The sequence below is a fragment of the Aspergillus viridinutans genome (genome assembly GCF_018404265.1).
Source record: "Aspergillus viridinutans IFM 47045 DNA, scaffold_2, whole genome shotgun sequence".
Lineage (NCBI taxonomy): Eukaryota > Fungi > Ascomycota > Eurotiomycetes > Eurotiales > Aspergillaceae > Aspergillus > Aspergillus viridinutans.
This window is the reverse complement of record NW_025091218.1, coordinates 962,500-981,284: the sequence shown is the minus strand read 5'-3', so window position 1 is coordinate 981,284 and position 18,785 is coordinate 962,500. Positions and strand designations below refer to the sequence as shown.

At 50.3% G+C, this 18,785-nt stretch overlaps 7 protein-coding genes across 7 annotated transcripts; 3 read left to right on the top strand and 4 right to left on the bottom strand.

Moving 5' to 3' along the window:
* Positions 1-1,397: 1,397 nt before the first annotated feature.
* Aspvir_003944 (protein arginine N-methyltransferase) lies at positions 1,398-4,205 on the bottom strand (the record flags this gene model as incomplete). The annotated part of the gene is made up of 4 exons (XM_043267182.1): positions 1,398-1,703; positions 1,761-3,316; positions 3,411-4,038; positions 4,101-4,205. 4 exons carry the CDS (start codon positions 4,203-4,205, stop codon positions 1,398-1,400), a joined length of 2,595 nt encoding a protein of 864 aa, XP_043123117.1.
* Positions 4,206-4,770: 565 nt separating this feature from the next.
* Aspvir_003943 (DEAH-box ATP-dependent RNA helicase PRP43) lies at positions 4,771-7,213 on the top strand (the record flags this gene model as incomplete). The annotated part of the gene is made up of 3 exons (XM_043267181.1): positions 4,771-5,078; positions 5,142-7,008; positions 7,085-7,213. 3 exons carry the CDS (start codon positions 4,771-4,773, stop codon positions 7,211-7,213), a joined length of 2,304 nt encoding a protein of 767 aa, XP_043123116.1.
* Positions 7,214-7,610: 397 nt separating this feature from the next.
* Aspvir_003942 (uncharacterized protein) lies at positions 7,611-9,815 on the bottom strand (the record flags this gene model as incomplete). Its single annotated transcript, XM_043267180.1, has 1 exon — positions 7,611-9,815. One exon carries the CDS (start codon positions 9,813-9,815, stop codon positions 7,611-7,613), a length of 2,205 nt encoding a protein of 734 aa, XP_043123115.1.
* A 375-nt stretch (positions 9,816-10,190) lies between these two features.
* On the top strand, positions 10,191-10,863 carry Aspvir_003941 (nucleobindin SSP120; the record flags this gene model as incomplete). Its single annotated transcript, XM_043267179.1, has 2 exons — positions 10,191-10,317; positions 10,379-10,863. The coding sequence occupies 2 exons, from the start codon at positions 10,191-10,193 to the stop codon at positions 10,861-10,863; spliced, it is 612 nt and encodes a 203-aa protein (XP_043123114.1).
* A 178-nt stretch (positions 10,864-11,041) lies between these two features.
* On the bottom strand, positions 11,042-12,391 carry Aspvir_003940 (tRNA(Phe) (4-demethylwyosine(37)-C(7)) aminocarboxypropyltransferase; the record flags this gene model as incomplete). The annotated part of the gene is made up of 1 exon (XM_043267178.1): positions 11,042-12,391. One exon carries the CDS (start codon positions 12,389-12,391, stop codon positions 11,042-11,044), a length of 1,350 nt encoding a protein of 449 aa, XP_043123113.1.
* A 581-nt stretch (positions 12,392-12,972) lies between these two features.
* On the bottom strand, positions 12,973-14,584 carry Aspvir_003939 (phosphoinositide binding protein ATG18; the record flags this gene model as incomplete). The annotated part of the gene is made up of 5 exons (XM_043267177.1): positions 12,973-13,021; positions 13,074-13,953; positions 14,010-14,169; positions 14,312-14,466; positions 14,533-14,584. The coding sequence occupies 5 exons, from the start codon at positions 14,582-14,584 to the stop codon at positions 12,973-12,975; spliced, it is 1,296 nt and encodes a 431-aa protein (XP_043123112.1).
* A 575-nt stretch (positions 14,585-15,159) lies between these two features.
* Positions 15,160-18,557, top strand: Aspvir_003938 (tRNA methyltransferase PPM2; the record flags this gene model as incomplete). The annotated part of the gene is made up of 6 exons (XM_043267176.1): positions 15,160-15,234; positions 15,289-15,506; positions 15,591-15,955; positions 16,009-17,693; positions 17,748-18,038; positions 18,099-18,557. 6 exons carry the CDS (start codon positions 15,160-15,162, stop codon positions 18,555-18,557), a joined length of 3,093 nt encoding a protein of 1,030 aa, XP_043123111.1.
* Between the last annotated feature and the right edge of the window lie 228 nt (positions 18,558-18,785).

The window sequence follows — 18,785 nt, the reverse complement described above, 5'->3', positions numbered from 1 at the left end:
GTTACATTACATACGGCAGTGGCGGATAAGAGTAATTCAAAATACGTACGTTGATACATCAACTTGGCGAAGTCGGCGCCCCTCCATCAGCTTCATCAGCTTCATCAGCTTCATCCTACTCCGTACGATCGTCTCCCTTCTATTTAGTGCGTACTGCTTGGCACAAGAATCTCGTCTCGGTTTGACCGACTATGACCAGCCTCATTGTTGGCAATGCTCGTTGTACGATAGTCTGAAGATCAATGGCTTGGCAGTTATCGACGACCCCTCGCTTGATGTAAATTACATCGACCACAGAAGTACATAGACTAAGTGATGATAATCGAAATCGACATCTAATCGCAATGAGCTTGATTATTATTCAAAAAGTTTAGGTAGAGATAACATGCGGCGCCAACCACAGAAGCCAATGAAACCACGTTGCAGGCCCCTTAAGTTCTTTCGTGGCTATCTATAGGCTCTGTCTGATCCCCTCCCTCCGTGGAGCCCGCTCCCACATGCCGTGCTCCGTAAACAAACAAGCTGCGACAGTCCGCCTTCCCTGTTCAACAGCCTGTTTCGGCCTCTTGGATATCGGGATAAACTGGAGACTGGATTACTCCGTATTTCGGCGTTAATGCACCCAATGCACACCGTCCAATGCTTCCAAGACTTTCTCTTCCTAGGAGTACTACTAGTGCCGGTGACTATGCACACCATCCAAGCCTTGGCTACTCCTTGCTCAGGAAGATCCACAAGCTTGAAGGTAGTTGATACTCGAGTGATGGACCGGATTGAACTCGATTTCAGAATGATTTGCGTCTAGTGTTCTAGGCTTCCAGCCTCCGTCTCACCTTACACAGTCTCGCGTCGCCGTAGGGGCATCACGTAACAATTTATCCCACTCGTATATGTAGGTTACTCCGTGCTAGAAACATGGAGCAGTAGCACAGATGTACTCCGTGCCTTAGTGGGCTTCCACTTTTAGCACGGGTCGTATTCCGAGGAGAGCTTGGTCCTTAGTGATCTGTCTGGCGGATAGCCTGCTGACTTCAATTCGAGGATTTTGAGATGGCTTGACCTAAGCGAGGCTGCGAGCTCCTATGACTAATGGGGGCAAACTGGCAACAGCCTGGAGGCTGGAGTAGCTTCATTTAAAAATGAATGCACTCAATGCCAAGGTCTCTCGTTAGCTCGGGCCAGGACCGCGGAACTAATGAATTTAGTCTTAAGGTAGCCGCTTCTAGATACCTAGTAGACAGTAGATAGAGTACCCGCTTGTTGTAGATATCCTAGACCACTTGATCCGCTAGCTTTCTGCTTCACAGATGCCCCTATTTCAGGCCGAGTCACTTCACGTCTGCCGACACAGAAGCGACCGTACATTGCCATGGGAATTGGAGGTGACATGATGCATGTTACATCAGACACCCTTCCTTGATACTCGAGTGCAAATCACTCATTCCAACCCTCACACGTCGGAAACCGCTGTGCTTTCCGGCTTTCTGTGGCTTGACGGTGCCATTGTCTTTGCAGCTGGCACCGTCTGTAGCTGGGGACACCGCCCGTGCGCCGCTCATGACGGGCAATTCAATTGCTGGAGCATCTGCAATGCGTTCCAGAGCGAACACTTCGACCATCCACTCATACCAAACTTTCCGGTCATCGGTCTGCCTGGTCATAGTGACAACAATCTCCCCATTGTCGGGTACGTTGAGGGGTGTCTAGAAGCCGTCGTCAGATGCGAGTATTTCTCGGAAAAGACATGCATGAATTCTCACCTTGAGTGGAAAGTATATGGGGAACCAACTGATCATGTTAGCGCTCTTGCTTTCCATCGTGACGGGATTTGTTGATAGCTCCACATCACGATAGAGCACAGTTTCGAAGTAACCGGCCAGGCCGTGACAGACGCCACGATTCTGAGTAGGGAAGGCCAGGCGCGTCCGGCGAACATTGTGTGAGTTAGAGATGATGGATGTAAAAGGCGACTGGGGAGGAATATCTCTGTTGGGATGCGAGAACGACCACGCCGTCTGCACATAAGGAGTCGAAGACTCGGGCACTGGGAGGGTCGATATAGAAGATCGAGTATTACTGATATAGCTGTTGCCGCTGTCGCCTGACATGGTGCCGGCAGACGGCGGATTCGTGGATAAGAAGTCGATGGCATGTAGCATGACAACGTACGGCGTCTCCGGAGCCGCTGGGTTCGATACAGACTGGTTCACAACGTCCGCATGCAGCTTAGGGGCCGAAATCGGTGTGAGATGGGCCGTGTATGAGGCCGGAATGGATATGCCGTGCACAGGATTGACTAGATGAGTGATGCCGTCCAGACATTCCGGCGACAGTTCATTGTCCCCGAAGGAGCCAAGTAGCTCTGACACCACAATATCAATCAGACCAGAAGACTGGTCGGACAATGTCATGCTCTTCACAGACTCGGGGGCCGGCGTGTTGCCTTTTTGATCTGGTTCAGGTCTATAGAGAAGCGAGTCCTCAATACCGAGAGACTGCCCAACTGTGGCCAGGGGTAAGCCGGAATCTTTCGCCCTTTGGGGACCTTTCCAGCTCCGCATGTCCGACTGAACAAGGGTTGCCTTGCCGCCCCAGAGTTCTTCATTGTGGCGTTGAAGGAGAACAAAAGCGTTAGGATTCTTCTCCACAACCCAAAGGTCGATATCGACGCCTGTTTCAGCGCTTGCTCGGATTGCCCGTGTCACCAGCGGCCCTCTACCAGCGCCCACAACAGCGAGTACTACCCGACCATCAGGGTTAGAGGTAGGTTTCTTCTGCTCGGCCCAGTCACTGAGGGCTTTCGCAATGGCTCTCTCATACCATTCATACTTTATAGGATCTTTCTCAAAAACTTCATATGTGATGCTCTCCAGATTGACCGTCAAGGGCTGCAGTGGCGCCTGAAGGTAATCTTGATAACCCATGCCAAATCTCTCGATCGCAGAGCGAGGCGGTTGGCGTTGCTGGAGATTTCTGATATATGACAAATGAGGTGTCGGATCAATGAACTTCTTACTCGAGACCGCGGCCTGCGAAAGGCTTGGATATTCAGAGTTGGACAGGTTCGATTGAGTCGCCTCAGACACCTCACTTTCCTCTACTCCCGGAATAGGGCCAACGTCGCAGAGAAGAATCCACGGGGGCGTCCGAAGACGCATGAATTTAGCAATCAATGCCTGGTGCGCTTTCGATAGGACAGGGTAGCCCTTCTGGTTCTTGATAAAAGTATTGGCGTCCATAGTAAGCAGGTGAACAGGCTCGGAATGCCAGCGAGACTGGACGGACATTGGAGGAAGTTGTTTTGGTAAGGATAGTGCTGTCGGTATAGGTTTCAGCAACAGGGCAAATTGGAAATAGTCACAGACGTAAGAACGCATCAAGGGCTGCAGAAACGAAAAATAAATTCTTACCTACGAACAGTCTCGTGTGATATTTACAGGTTCTTCTAATTACGTCCCAAGCATCCCAAGCTCCAAACAGGTCCACCTTGAGCGACTGCCCATCATCGGAACCGCAGAGGAACTCATCACGGGCAAGAGGAGCGAGGTCACCCATACTATCAACTTCCAGATCTGGGTTGTCCACAATTCTCAGCCAAATATGAAACTGAATGTATGGACCAAGATTAATGGCATCCTGAACTGCCCTCGCGTAGAAAATCAAGCCTTCTGAGTGCATATTTCCATGGTGGAGCTTCGGACCCGGGATCAGGAGATATCCAATGCCGCAGAAAGCTGCATATGCCACTTCTAACATAAGAACTTGACGGGAGATATCTGCAATCAATGGATCGGGGGAACAAAGGTCAATCCAAGGGCTAGTGACACCCATCAACTGGCTCATCGTTTGGTTCGGAGTGAGATGAGTGTCTGACGGGCCAAGTGGAGGGATGACCACAGGTCTCGTATTCGCAGTCGTCGCCAGAGTACCATTGGGATCAGACGATACTACCTGCAACTTAGACAAGTGACCGGAGAGCAGACTGAGGACTCGAGAGTGAAAATGAGGAGTGGTTATCGGCGTCGTAAGCATATCATACTAACACCGAAGAATTAGCAGGTCAGACAATTCAGGTGTCTTGCAGATCGATGGATACATACGTTACTTTCGTGTGCCGACTGCACAATCTGCGTGGTGATGGGTATGGTACGGTTGCTTTCATGTTGACCAACGCAGAATGCGGGGGCCAAATCTTCTGACTCCATCTTCACAAACTACACAGAACAGCACGCTCTGGAGTTTCTCGGAGAAGAGTAATTTTGGGAAGACCAATCCACGAGCTGTCGAGGATCCCAAATGCTGAGATGATTGTTGATCTTAAAACAATATATGTCTAGAAGATTAGTCCCGCATTTTAGATCAATTGACAAATAGAACCTGTTTTCCCCAATGCGACTTCAGGAGCACATATATGCGATGAGGGAACAAGTGGTAGGGGCCAGTCGCTCAGTCAAGGAGCCTCCTAGCTTCTGAGCGCTGCAGCCAGGTATTAATATTGTCCAAGCGCTAGATAGGCAGCTCCAAAACAGACACGGCAATCCCCCTGCCTTTCCTTTCTGTGGGGAGGGGCGTGGCAGAATCCCCAGGCGGTGAGAGAACTGTGGCGGCGACATTTGCCTATCTGGGTTAGACTCCTTTTTTCCTTCAACGATTGCCAAAATTATTATTCTGCCGCCCCGATAATCCAAAGTAGGATTATGATTGAATTCGTCCACAGAGGCGATCTCATTCACTATCGCAACTCTACTCTTTTGCAGGATTTATATCGCCATGGTCGATTCGCGCTCAGACTCTGAAGATCGCTCGCGTGCTAAGCGTCAGAAGATGGACAAGACAGAGACGGATCCCAGGAACAATCCTTACCTGGCTCATATGTATGCGGATGCGTCTACCAACGGCAACTCGAGCTCATCAGGGACGAATGCCGCTTTCGCGAAGTTGAAGAGACACCAGACGACAGCAGCTCTGGCAAAGGAGATAGAGGATGGAGAGGTCAGCCCTTTTACTGGTCAACCTTTCTCCAGCAAGTACTTCTCTATCTTGCAGACTCGTCGTGATCTTCCAGTGCACCAACAGAGGTAAGCCCAGTTTAAACTCAGGTGAGGAATTTTGGTTATAAATAACTGACGGTTATATTCAAGAGATGAGTTTTTGCGGCTTTACCAGCAGTCCCAGATTCTAGTCTTCGTCGGTGAGACTGGTTCCGGAAAGACTACACAGATTCCCCAGTTCGTTTTGTACGATGATCTGCCGCAAACCCAGCGCAAAATGGTCGCTTGTACCCAGCCTCGTCGAGTCGCTGCCATGTCCGTTGCTCAGCGCGTGGCTGCTGAATTGGATGTTAAGCTTGGAGAGGAAGTTGGTTACAGTATCCGTTTCGAGGACATGACGAGTTCCAAGACCTGCCTGAAGTATATGACGGATGGTATGCTTCTGAGAGAAGCCATGCATGATCATGACCTTACGCGCTACAGCACAATTATTCTTGACGAAGCTCACGAAAGAACCATGGCTACCGATGTGCTTATGGGTCTTCTCAAAGAAGTTGTGCAGCGTCGGCCCGATCTGAAGATCATTATCATGTCCGCCACCCTGGATGCGCAAAAGTTCCAGCGGTATTTCAACGACGCTCCTCTACTTGCCGTCCCCGGTCGTACTCATCCCGTCGAAATCTTCTATACTCCCGAACCGGAGCAAGATTATGTGGAAGCAGCCATCCGCACTGTGCTCCAAATACACGCCACAGAGCCGGATGGTGATGTCCTTCTGTTCCTGACCGGTGAGGAAGAAATCGAAGATGCTGCGCGCAAGATATCGCTCGAGGCGGACGAGATGGTGAGAGAAGCCGACGCTGGTCCCCTGAAAGTCTATCCGCTTTACGGCAGTCTGCCCCCACATATGCAGCAGCGTATCTTCGAGCCTGCTCCTCCCCCTCGCAGACCAGGCGGTCGTCCTGGCCGTAAGGTGATTGTCTCGACGAACATTGCGGAAACTTCTCTTACCATCGATGGAATCGTGTACGTTGTGGATCCGGGATTCTCGAAACAGAAGATCTACAACCCCCGGATTCGTGTCGAGTCACTTCTCGTGTCTCCCATCTCCAAGGCTTCCGCTCAACAAAGAGCGGGTCGCGCGGGTCGTACGCGCCCCGGAAAATGCTTCCGTCTCTACACGGAGGGCGCCTTCAAGAAGGAGTTGATTGATCAGACTTATCCCGAAATTCTCCGATCTAACCTTTCGTCGACTGTGCTAGAATTGAAGAAGCTCGGAATCGACGATCTCGTTCATTTTGACCTGATGGATCCTCCCGCTCCTGAGACACTCATGAGAGCTCTGGAAGAGTTGAATTATTTGGCTTGCCTCGATGACGAGGGTAATCTGACACCGCTGGGCCGGCTTGCCTCCGAGTTTCCTCTTGATCCCGCGCTTGCCGTCATGCTGATCAGCTCTCCCGAGTTCTACTGCTCAAATGAAATTCTGTCGATCACAGCTCTGCTTTCGGTTCCTCAAATTTTTGTGAGACCCGCCTCTCAGAGAAAGCGCGCCGACGAGATGAAGAATCTCTTTGCGCATCCTGATGGTGACCACCTCACTCTTTTGAACGCCTATCATGCCTTCAAGAGCGCAGAGACCCAGGAGAATCCAAAGCAATGGTGTCATGATCATTTCCTCTCCCTCAGATCTCTCCAATCGGCAGACAACGTTCGTATGCAGCTCCTGAGGATCATGGAGCGCGAGGAGCTGGAAATGATCTCGACTCCTTTCGAAGACAAGAAATACTACGAGAACATCCGGCGTGCGCTGTGCGCGGGATTCTTCATGCAGGTCGCAAAGAAGGAACCACAGGGAAAGAGTGTCTATACGACCGTCAAGGACAACCAGAGTGTCCTTCTGCACCCGTCAACCGTCCTCAGCTATGATGCCGAGTGGGTCCTCTATAACGAATTCGTCCTCACGACTAAGAATTACATTCGGACTGTGACTGCTGTCAAACCCGAATGGCTCCTTGTATGTCGCCCCCCATTCCCCCTCCCCCCGCCCCACAGTATCATTGAGCGAGGATGTACTAACAGCCCCTTTCTAGGATATCGCTCCCACATACTACGATATCTCAACCTTCCCTAAAGGCGAGATCCGATCTTCCTTGCTGCGCGCCGCAGAGAGACTTTCGCGCAAAGAGAAGATGCGCGGAGACTCTGCAAAGAGACGATAGATTATCTTGGTTTCGAGAATAAAATAGATTCCCCATTTCTTTTATTTCATGGTGGCGTCTTCACTTCAGTCATTCTTGAGTAGACTTGCCTGACATGTATGTATACCGGCGGCATTCGAATTCTAGACGTCATTATATGCCCCCTGATGATTGTAGAGAGAGTACAACTTGCTTGAAAAGCTAATAATGCGAATGTCTGGTAGAAGTATTTCTGCGACTCATAACTCAAGAACCCATCAAGGATGGTGAAGCAGATGTTAGGGCATCATCATTCCAAGTCCTATATCTATACGACACAATATTATACAGGTAATTTGAGGTATTATTACAAGCAAGGCGTGCGATCACTATCTCGAATGATCATTCCGCTGCGGCCACCGGTTCGGATCCACCACTTTCATTGAATCGCGGGGCTCTGTAAGTTGTATTGTTTCCCCTCTGGATGGTCTATGCTGTCGCCGGTGGAAGCCACAGTTGAGACATCCTGACGTTTCGCCCGCCAGCTTGGCCTGAAACGTAGATGCGAAATCATTTGCTTCAACTGCTGCACCTCCGATTTCAGATAGTCGATTTCCTCCTGCGTCGTCTTCTCCTCAGCGGATATTTCGTATTCTTCAAGATAGTCGGAACCGACATGCTCAACGAAGTTGTTATCGTCAGGACTGAGCATCGGCTGCGGAGCTGGATCGGTCGGTTGTGCGTCTTTGAGTTTACGGAGAGGGCCAGACATAGCTGACAGCACTTCCCGAGAATGCAGGGCAACCATGCTCTGCCAGTGGGCGGCGGGATCCTGTTCCTCGGATATAACGAGATCCTCTAATTGCTCCCCAAATAGCTTGGCAAAGGAAAAAGACTTTTCCCATACAGGCCTAGTTCGTTTCTCTATTGTCGTTTGATCGACCCTATTCTGCCAATAATGGATGCGAGGATCTCGGCCAAATTGGACGTCTTGTTGATGTTGGCTCGCGGAACTCCAGTCGAAGCCGCTGTCGACTGCGGCTGAGATGATAGCATCGGATACGTCCCATTTTCCGCACCAGTCACAAAGCTGCACCATGTGCACAATCAGTCTCTCGATATGCCGATCGGAGTGTAGCGTTGAACCAGTTATGAAGGCAAGCGATCTCCTGAGTGTATACAACCCGTTTTCCCAGTCAGCCCTTTTGGCATAATACTTCAGATAGGCGTACAGGGTCGAGAAATCGTCTGTGAAGCCGTGTTTCCTCGCGGCTTGAAGCCAGGCATCAGCTCGACCCGGTTGTTCGAAGCGCAAAGCTGCTGTGATCAACGTCGTATAGATGACAGGATTAGCACTGGCCACGGGGGGAACAGTTATTTCCACGCCATTGACGACCATCTTTTTGTAAAATCCCAATTTGCCCAGATCCACCGGGTAGCCTTCACCCCGGAGCACTTTCAGGAACGAATCAAACGCTTTGAGGTTTTTAGATTTCTTGTAGTAGGTCAAAATTGAAATGATGAGAGAGGAGTTCAATGGAAACTTGTGCGGCAACACCGTCTTGAGCACCAAGTCCGTAAGATCGTTTTGCATGGACCTGGTGAAAGCTAATATCATCAGCTTCATGAAATACGGTCGATCAGGATCCACGGATTGAAGTAGATTGTTCGCTAATCGCAGAAGCAATTCCTGTATCGACATTTTGTTTCTGAGAAACAACGAGACATCTCGAGCTCCTTCATCGTCGAGTCTTGCACGCTCCATATTCAGCTCCTTGGTCGACCGTACGCGGAGATCATGTGCCAGATCGTCATAGTATGCACTCTCAGTGAGTTTCAGAAGGCGAATCCTGCGTCGAATTTTGTTCAGTTCAGACAACAATTCTGCAAAATTAAGTCGGGGCATCTCAAAGTCGGCCTTGTGGTCCATCACAATACCCGAGTAACTGTGTGCGATTGACTCGCGAAGTAAAAGTCGTATCGCTAGTTGCTTCACTGCAAGTTTCCGGATGGCCTTCAGTCGAATTGTATTGTCCGATAGCCACTTCGGAACGTTCACATCTTCAGGGAAGAAACCATCTACCAGCAGTGTTCTGTCGTCATCTAAATCTCCATCATCGTCCTGAACCATTTCCTGAAGTTTTCCTTGAGTGCCTCCCTCGAACTCATTCTTTTGGAGGATTAATTCCTCGTTGTCCTCAAGCTCAGGATCTTGTGCTGCGTGGACAAAACGACGAGGAGGATTCCTTCGGAGCCATTGGTCGCTTCTGAGCGTTGGTATAGATCTCAAGGTCGTAAATGATCGTTTTTGTAAAGCTCCTTGTGACAGTGTACGCGACCTCCGAGCCTGAATGGCTTCTATTAGTCGATGTTCTTCATCCACCAATTCGTTCACCTCCTCCTTCACGGCTGCGATCTTCTCGGCCCACTCATGTCGGCGCTTGTCCTTGGCCCGAGCATCTGCCAAAGCTGCGGCAGCAAAGATACTGGTGTACAGCGCCGTGACCGAATTCCCTATACGAAGGCGTCTTTTGCTTGCTGCGGTTGCTGCTCGGGACGTTATCCCGGGTGCGCTGGTACTGAGGCAGGGAACGCATCGACAGGTCGACCGCGTCGGAGCAACGCGGGACCATAGACCTTGCATTATCGTGGCATTTCTAAGCGGAACTCGTTCGCATAAAGCATACGGGGGTCGAGTCGACGTCAGTCGAGATGTCTTCCCGGCTCAATGGCCTCTGAAAATAGAGCGGGCCAAGTTAGTCGATGGGCGAGTCCAAGATCCTGGCGATGGGACGATGGATGCGGATTTCTTTCTCAAGCCGGAAAAAAAGGCGACGGCCCAGATACAAACACTGCAAACAGCCCAGTAGTTGAGGAGATGTGGACAAGCCATTGATCTGTTTCTCGTCTCATTTATCATTATTTACAATTTTAATACTGGATACATTCTGATCTATAAGTATCTGGGATTTGTATATCTTGTGTGTTTGGGATTGTCATCCAAGCAGCTTTGTCGACAATGCTTGTCCGCTCCATTGGCCTTGCTACTGCGCTGCTGGCTTTGAGCAACAGCTTCGCCAATGCTCATGGATCGCATGCGAGCGAGCAGAACCCTTCCTCAGACTGGGCGACTCGCCATATGCAAGGTAGGGTTTATTCGTCGTCATTATTCCATTGGGGAATAACCATTGACAATTTATTCGACAGAGGAACACCACATCGATTCCTTCGACGCTGGTTCCTTCTTCACCCTCCACGACTACGATTCCTCAGGCGCATGGACCCCTGATGAAGTCCGAAAGACATATGGCATGGACGGCGATTCAAATTCTGGGGTGACTGAGGAGCGCAAGAAACAGGCACTTCGCGACGTGTTTGCGCTTTTCGACACAGGGAATTCAGGGGTTATCACTCGCGACAACTGGATGCGTCTCATCTCGGCCGGTAAACGCTTACCCGATCTCGGATTCGGTCCTGGACATCATGGTGATATCGAATACGAGTATGAGATCCATCATTTCGAGAAATTTCACGGGGAGGACGCGAAGTTAGAAGATCTCAACCATCCGGAAGATATCGAGCATTTCCGAAGACATGACGAGGAAGAAGATGCCGCGGAGAGACTTGAACAACTGGAGCGGACGGCAATTGTCGAGGCGAACATTCCACAGAAATTCCTCAGACGAACATAGAGATGTACAGTTTGATATCTGTTGTGTTGTATATATGTACACGTTATCAGAGAGTCTGCGGGTCGGTTACACGACATGAGCTGGTGAAATCTATACTCTTCATTTTGGAACTCACGGGTGAGCGAGAATTTCGTTCTCATGAGGCGCGATAGCCACTCTCTCGCCGTAACGTCTGACTTCAGTATTGAGACTGCTTCGATATCCGGCTCAGCTCGAGTCTCGTAGAAGGTGCCTCTCCGAACGAAGGCAACTTGATGTCGAAGACGCAATGCATAACGCCTGGAGCATATGTCTTGACATGCTCGATATGACGGCATTCAATAGGCTGCTGAACAGCGCTTGGAAAGGCTAGTGCTCTCAATCTGCCAATCTCAGTGATGATTTCCTGCTTCTTCGCATCAATATGTTGCACATCCACGTTCTCATGCACATGTATCCAGCCTCCCAGCTGTAGATCGATCATTGCACAAGCGTCCCTCCAAGCAGCGCTGGATGAAGGAAGGAGACCTAGGTTGACATGTCGAATTCTATTCCATGCATCTCGGCGCTGCATGCGCCCTCTGATTTCACTCATAACGCGAGCGGCAAATTTGTTGTCCCCATGGAACAAGATCACCCTGTCTGAATCTTGAAGACTGTCAATCAGAAATGGAATCGGTTCACTCAATGTTCCATCATTCCCAACTTGAACCACTTTACACGCCCAGCCATTCTCTGCACAACCTCTCCTCAAACCCTCGACTGACCATCCGTTGATCTCCCATCCCCAGACCCTCTTCACCCCCCTTTTCAGATACGAGAAGACAAAATACCCAATCCCCGCATACATATCAACCACGCTGATGCCGTCGATGTTTTCTCTAAGGGTACCTTCATCAAGCCCTTCAAACACAGACCCTTGACCCAGAATCCGAGCCTTCTCTGTGATGTTCCCTCGAGAAAACATCGTGTAAAGCGGCGCCCAGATCTGCACAATCCCTTGATTCTGCATAGTTTGCACCCAGAACGCACGCTGCAAGTCTTCCCGCGTCGGCTGCGCACTCTCGCCATCCCCACGCGGCGCCGCGCCAAAGTCTCCGTAAAGAGGAACCAGTCCCGCAGGGCTGCGCATCCTGTTCTCCCCTCCCTGGGTGTTCGTAGGCGCGATAGGCGCATTCATTGCAATATGTGTAACGCCCGTCCGCCCGAATGCCTTAGATATCGACTCGAAGAGAAACGTCCGCTTTTGGCTATCTAGGCTTGCGTAAAGCGAGCCCCAGGCTGGAGGATCGCTGAGCGCGTTCACTGGCAGCAGCAGCAGTGGTTCATACACTGTGAACCGTTTTGGAAGGGCTGATTCCAGGTTCTCTAGAGATAGACCATGTCTGGCGAGGTCGTCTGAAGGGAAATGTCTTGTTACAAAATCCTGTATGCCTCTTCGGAGGGGATTTGAGCTCTTTGCTCTACGTTTATGTTCCCGCGAGCGGTTTGTGGGCTTCTTGACATGTTCGGCTGAAGCCTGATCTCCTGTTGGATCGTCGGAATTCATATTGTCCTGCCACTTCGGCAGATGCTGACTACGTCAACAATATCTGAGCACTTGCGGGGATGTTGACCTAGTGATCAGGAACTCAATTCTTGGACTCTCCGTATGAATTTGTTTTTTTGGGAAAATTCGCCGTGTCATCCTTCGGGGATAGTTTTCATTCTCAGCACCGCCCTATGTCATGTGACTTGTATACAAGGTCCTCAGATGGTCGACCGTGAGATATCGTGGGATGTATAACACTGCACTACATTGAATGAATAGCACGCAGAGGTTGCTTTGCGAGTGTATGAGTGACATACGGTAGTGATATCGACTGCTGCAAGTGGAGGGCCCGATTTGAGCTGAATTGGACTATCTCATGTAGTGAGGTGCATAGAATCATTGGCAAGTATCTAAGGGCTAAAAAGTGTGTCATAAAAAATTCAGGGTTGTTCCTTTACTGGCGAAAAGCTTTGGGTGTATCTGACGCCAAAAAGAGAAAGAGAAAGGAGAGCATAGAGTGACAGCCGCCGCTTGAAAATCAATATATAGAGAAATGGAGATGAACTGCCGCTAAAAGAGTGGTATCAAATGGAGGAGATTTAGTAATCCGTTACAGAGTTTCCCAGCCGATCGTTCGACTCAAGCACCCTGTAGCACTGGTCAATATCACGTTTGAAAATGTTTGGACTGGTAAACTCACGAGTACTGTTTTGTCAGCGTACCTTCGCCGCCCTTTGAGAGGTCGATGCTGAAGACATAGAAATTACCATCGCTGGTAACCACCATGACCTGAGGCGTGTTGCTACTCATAGCAACCACGCTACGGAGAGGGCCATTGTTCCCGCCGCCACCAGAAGTCTGGTTTGGCTTTGGCAGTTTGAACCAAGCAAAATCGCGGGTCGGCTCCCACATTTCGCTGACTCCTTTCGGAAGGTAACCCCCCACCTTGGCAGCGACAGTACTGCCAACAGTTTGCGAGGTCCGTCTGATCATACCCATAATGGTTCCATTGTGTTTCCGGGAGGGGAAATCCGATGAGCCCATGTCTCCCGTCAGGTCGCCGCGGTCAGGAGAATAACCGGAGGAGCTTTGACTGAGGGACCTGTCACGACCCACAGGAGAGGAAGACGAAGGGGAGGCATCTGGAGATGATGTTGGATGGCTCAACTTGAAAAGGTGTATTGTCTCCGTAGAAGAGGAGACGCAAAGCAGGGTCGATGTGGTATTGAACGACATACTGAAAATCCTCGATGGCATCGAACCGCGTCGGAATTGGTATAGCTTGTGGCCGTCAGGAACGGAGAAGACGCGGATTATGGTTCCCTTGTCGGAAGCGGTGGCCAGCAGAGTGCCATCATTGTTGAGCGTGATGCAAGCCAGCGGAGATCGGTGAGCTTCAATGACATTAATGGCCTCCAGTTTTAAAGTATCGAATATCAGAACCTCTCCGCTCGTCGGCGATACGTGAGTATTCCCCGGAGGAGTATGAGACGGCGGATTGAACGAAGAAGGCGGCGCCTTTTGTGGAAGAGGGTATGCGAGATAACAATTATCAGAGGACGGCGATAGCGCGCAAATCGCTGACTGGCATTAGAAAAACGCTCGAGTAACGGCAGGAGTGGATTACATCGCTTACCGTTGGGGTTGGGCGACGTCTGGATGGTGTAGAGCAGTTTCATCGTCTGGATGTCGTAAAGATAGATCTGATCTTCAAGGACAATCACGAGTCGCTTTCGATTCAATTTGACCGCCAGCACGGTCGTGGGGAAGGTTAACTCGCATATCGTAGATTGGCGCTATATAAGGCAAATAGCCAAGCAGAAAGCGTCAGCATATGCCGAAAAGCAAAAGCGCACTCAACAGCATGACTCTGTCCCTTATTTCTCTCGGGTAACGGGAGGTCAAGAATGTACAGATGTCCAGTGATGAACTACGAACCTTAGTATTAGTGATTTGAAGACGACGCGGTGAGAGGATGAGCGCAACAAGAGATGTCGAGAACAACATCTCGATGATGGCAATATTTCCCTCTTTCGTCTCATAACTCTTCGCAAAAGGGTCGGTTGTGAATATGCGAAAACCCTTCGAGGTCGCTAATGGAGGAAGCACAGAGCCTTAGAGAGTGCGCATGCGCTTGAAGAGTTCCAAGGGGCGCTTACCAACAGCCAGATAGCTGTAGTCTTGGTTGAAGGTCACGAAGTTCATTGCCATTTTGAACCCGACAGGCTAACCAACCCGCCTGATATGTCCTTTGATCGATCCAATATCTGTCCTGTATACTCTGATAGTCCGGCGACACTAGAACAGACAGGTTACCCGGCTGAATCACGCTCCGAAACGGTATATGGGGATGCAAGAGCAGATCAACGGGGTCTCATAGCAGATCGGGTCCGTCACAAACAGCGCCGGGTTTGCATTTCGGGTCTCTCGGGAGATACTGGAACCGTTGATCTCATATACAGACGTAAAAGCAGACTTCCTTCAAAAAGCTGTGGACACTGTCGTCATTTCAAACCAGAGCGGTGTCTTTGGAACTTGGCAGGGAACTAGCTCTTCATTCGCGGAGGATCGCGGGGGATCGCCTGTACTGCTTTCACTGCCGCGGTTCGCTCTACAATTGGGCGAAACGCGCTAAGCGAGCATTGGACGCTTGGGCCACATCTTGCTCCGCAGTAAGGGTAAACTTTTTGGTTCTCAAGGCCCCTCTATGGATGAACAGTGATTTCACAATTTACTGATTGTGACTGTGTCTTTTCTTTTGTCCTTTGTTGGTCGCTGAATCTACAATGAAGGCTGCAAAGAAACCAGCTACGGCTGGAGTGAGCACCAAGGCCGAACGAGAGGCCGATTTGGTGATGGGAGTAAGTCGTTCTGAAGCCGACTCCGCGCACATATCACTGACTCCTTCTACCTAGACTAATAATAGCAGCATTGTGTCCAAGCGGAGCGTCGAATTACTATACTACCCCAAGCCCCATTTCTTCAAATATTTCGTGAAGAAACCCCAGAGACGGTCGCCTTTGATCAATCGTGGATACTGGCTTCGTATGCATGCTATGGCGGAGTCGGTTCGACGGTTCATGAAGCAGCCGTCAGATAAACCCAAATTCGTATTGAATCTTGGATGTGGATTGTGAGTCGTAGAGAACTACCGCTGTGCCGATCGGACGAAGGGGAAATGTCCGCGTGAGTCGTATGCTAAGTTGGGCTATCGTAGTGATCCATTACCGTTCATACTCCTGAGTACCGATAAATCCTTGTGTAGTACCACGAGGTTCGTGGATATCGACTATGAGAAGCTTATGGTCAATAAGAAGACGGCCATTCACAAGACAGACGAGATTACCCAGCTTCTCGAGAATGTAGAATTTCTCTCGGATGAAAGTCCAATCCAGATCCGCAGCGAGCAATACTTGGCCATTGGTTGTGATCTGAAGAACCTCAAGAAGCTAGATGATGTGCTGAAGACAGAGGTTCTTCCGTCTGAATGCTCTATTCTGTTCTTGGCAGAGGTCTCCCTGACCTATATGGATGTCAAGTCTGCCAATGCTGTGTTGGACTGGGCCTCAAAGCTCAACAATGGTTAATACCGCTAATCTTCCATATAATTGCCGTCAAGCTAACAGGGTATTCAGATTCCCAGTTCTGTATATTGGAACAGTTTTTCCCTGACGGACCCAATCATCCTTTTGCTTCAACAATGATGAAGCACTTCAACAAACTCGGAGCGCCCTTGTACTCAATCCACGAATATCCTTCACTGAGTGAGCAAGAACAGCGATTTAGAAATGCCGGCTGGACACATGCGCAGGCTAGAAGCCTCTGGGATCTCTGGTCAGATAAGGAATTCGTCGGAAGTTCTCTACGAGCATGGCTAGATACTGTCGAACCGTTCGATGAGTGGGAAGAGTTTGCACTCTTTGCGTCGCATTACTTCTTGCTCGTCGCTTCTACGCAACCACATACCTTGGTTCAGGAGTCACAAAAGACGCCGGCATTCATCAAGGAGCCAGATGTATCCTCACAATATGTGCTGCTTGCGGCCAACGACCCGAAAGGCGGGCAGAGGAGGTTCGGGGCCCTCATCCCCGACAGTGAAAATTCTATGGGTCACCATTCAGGTTTAGGCCGCCAGACTCGCGAGGTGTCTACAGATCTCTACAGCAAGTGCAAGAGTATGACTAACCCTCAACTTCCATTCCCTCCACGAGAGGTCTCTGCGCGGATGTGTCACACCGTGACTAGCCTGAGCGGTGGTGACTGCTTGCTCATCGGTGGGAGAGCATCACCAGCGAATGCATTTCAAGATTGCTGGCTGCGACAGGGAAAGCAGTGGCAGTCCACCCAGAGTCTCCCAGCTCCTCGCTTCAGACACAGTGCGGTCAAGATTACCCTTGAGACAGGTTCGGACTCGGTCCTTGTTTACGGCGGGAAATCTAGCGATGGGTCTATCTTTGACAGTTGGTTGTTATGGCAGACAAACAGTAACGGATGGCAGGAAGTTGAGATACAAGGCGCAAGACCTACTGCTCGATTCGGGGCCTGTCTAGAGAGCATCAACCAGACAACAGGCGTCCTGTTTGGAGGCATTGGCTCGGACGGAACCATCATTGAAGACTTTTGCATATGGAAGATACACCAGCGCAGTGACGGTACAGTATTTCTCGAGTTGACCGATCATACTGGGCACCTGCAACAAACATCTCTGAGTCAGTACATCCACCGATTTGGAGCCACAGTCACACGGACTTCTTGGGGGATGGCCATAGTCGGTGGAATTATTCCTCGACAGATCGTCCCATATGAATGTGAAATCATGTTGCTTGACGTAGGAGAGCTGCTCAAATGCCTTCAAAACGAGTCGTCCCGACGCCACGAGTTTCTGTCTGCGATAGGACTTGGGGGTAAATTGCAGGGTCCTAGACCGTTGCTCGTCGGCCATGTGGCCTGTGCGATCGACCCTGGCCAGGTTTTGATACTGGGAGGTGGCGCAGTTTGCTTCTCGTTCGGCACATTCTGGACGGAAGGGAGCTGGGTTCTGAAGCCGGCAGGCTCTACAGCCAAGAACGATTGGACTCTTGTTCCTGAAGCTGCGCATGCTTCGAAAGCTGTCGGGTCTCCGGACGTTCTACAAATCGCAGGCTGCAGCATCGCTCCGAAACTCTCGTCCATTCGTCGTACAAGAGTCGACACCTCGGAGCAATTTCAGCAGATCTTGGCTGATGGCAAGCCGGTGATCATTGAGGGTTTAGACATTGGGCCTTGCACCGAACTCTGGACGAAGGGATATCTGGCAGATGCTGTGGGAAGTGATCGCAAGGTAAGACGGAGTCGAGACAACCCGGGACCCATTCATCTAAGAATTCGTGAATAGGTCGTGGTTCATGAGGGCCGGTCGGAAAACATGAATTTCCAGGCGAAGAATTTCTCCTATGTGACCAAGACTTTCGGGGACTTTTTGGACGAGGTTCATGCAGGTGGTCGCCAGTATCTCCGAAGCATTTCCGCTGAACAACCGTCCAAACTTCCTGCCAACCTTGCCGCGGATTTCCCTGGTCTAAATGATGACTTTAAACTCCCCGAGGCACTTTCATTCGTGACAGAGAATGCCCACAGCTCTCCGTTAAGAATTTCGGGGCCGGTCACTATGTGGCTCCATTACGATGTAAGTCCAACTACAAAACAAGCGGGATGGAAGCTCAGAGTGGTTGATCGCTATGCGCAGGTGATGGCGAACGTCTTATGCCAAATCCGAGGGGAGAGGAGACTGGTCCTCTTCCCTCCCACAGACGTGCAATACTTGCAAGTGCCACCAGGAGCCTCTAGCTCTACCATCGATATTTTCCAGAATATCAAAGACGGCTCTGTCGTCTCAATTCCACACACGTCGCCGCAAGAAGCTGTGCTGAGCAGTGGCGATATTTTATTCATCCCACCGATGTGGCTGCATACTGCTTCTCCAGCTGGCGGAGTCAGTGTTGCAGTCAATGTATTCTTCCGCAGCCTGCCCAGAGGATATGCTGCTGGTCGAGACGTCTACGGCAACCGTGACTTGCAGGCCTATGAGAAAGCCAGAACTGACATTCAGAAGATGGTGAGGTCGTTTGACGGTCTCCCATCTGACATATCTCGCTTCTATCTGCTGAGGCTCGCGCAAGAACTGAAAGACGGCGCCGGAGTATAATTGGGGCCAAGTGTTCACGACATTGGAAAATAGTTGGATGGTGAATTGCCCGTGGACAAGTCTAGTTGTCGGTTTGATGTTTTATGCCAGCTCTTCAAGCTACAAACCAAACCGCGTTCCGCACGCTAGCTCGTCATACAACCAGCAGATCGCAGCAGAGCACTACTGCACTTTCTCAATCCAAACTTGCCGGTGTTGGTCGTCTGGCTTATCTGCATGTCGCTTGTT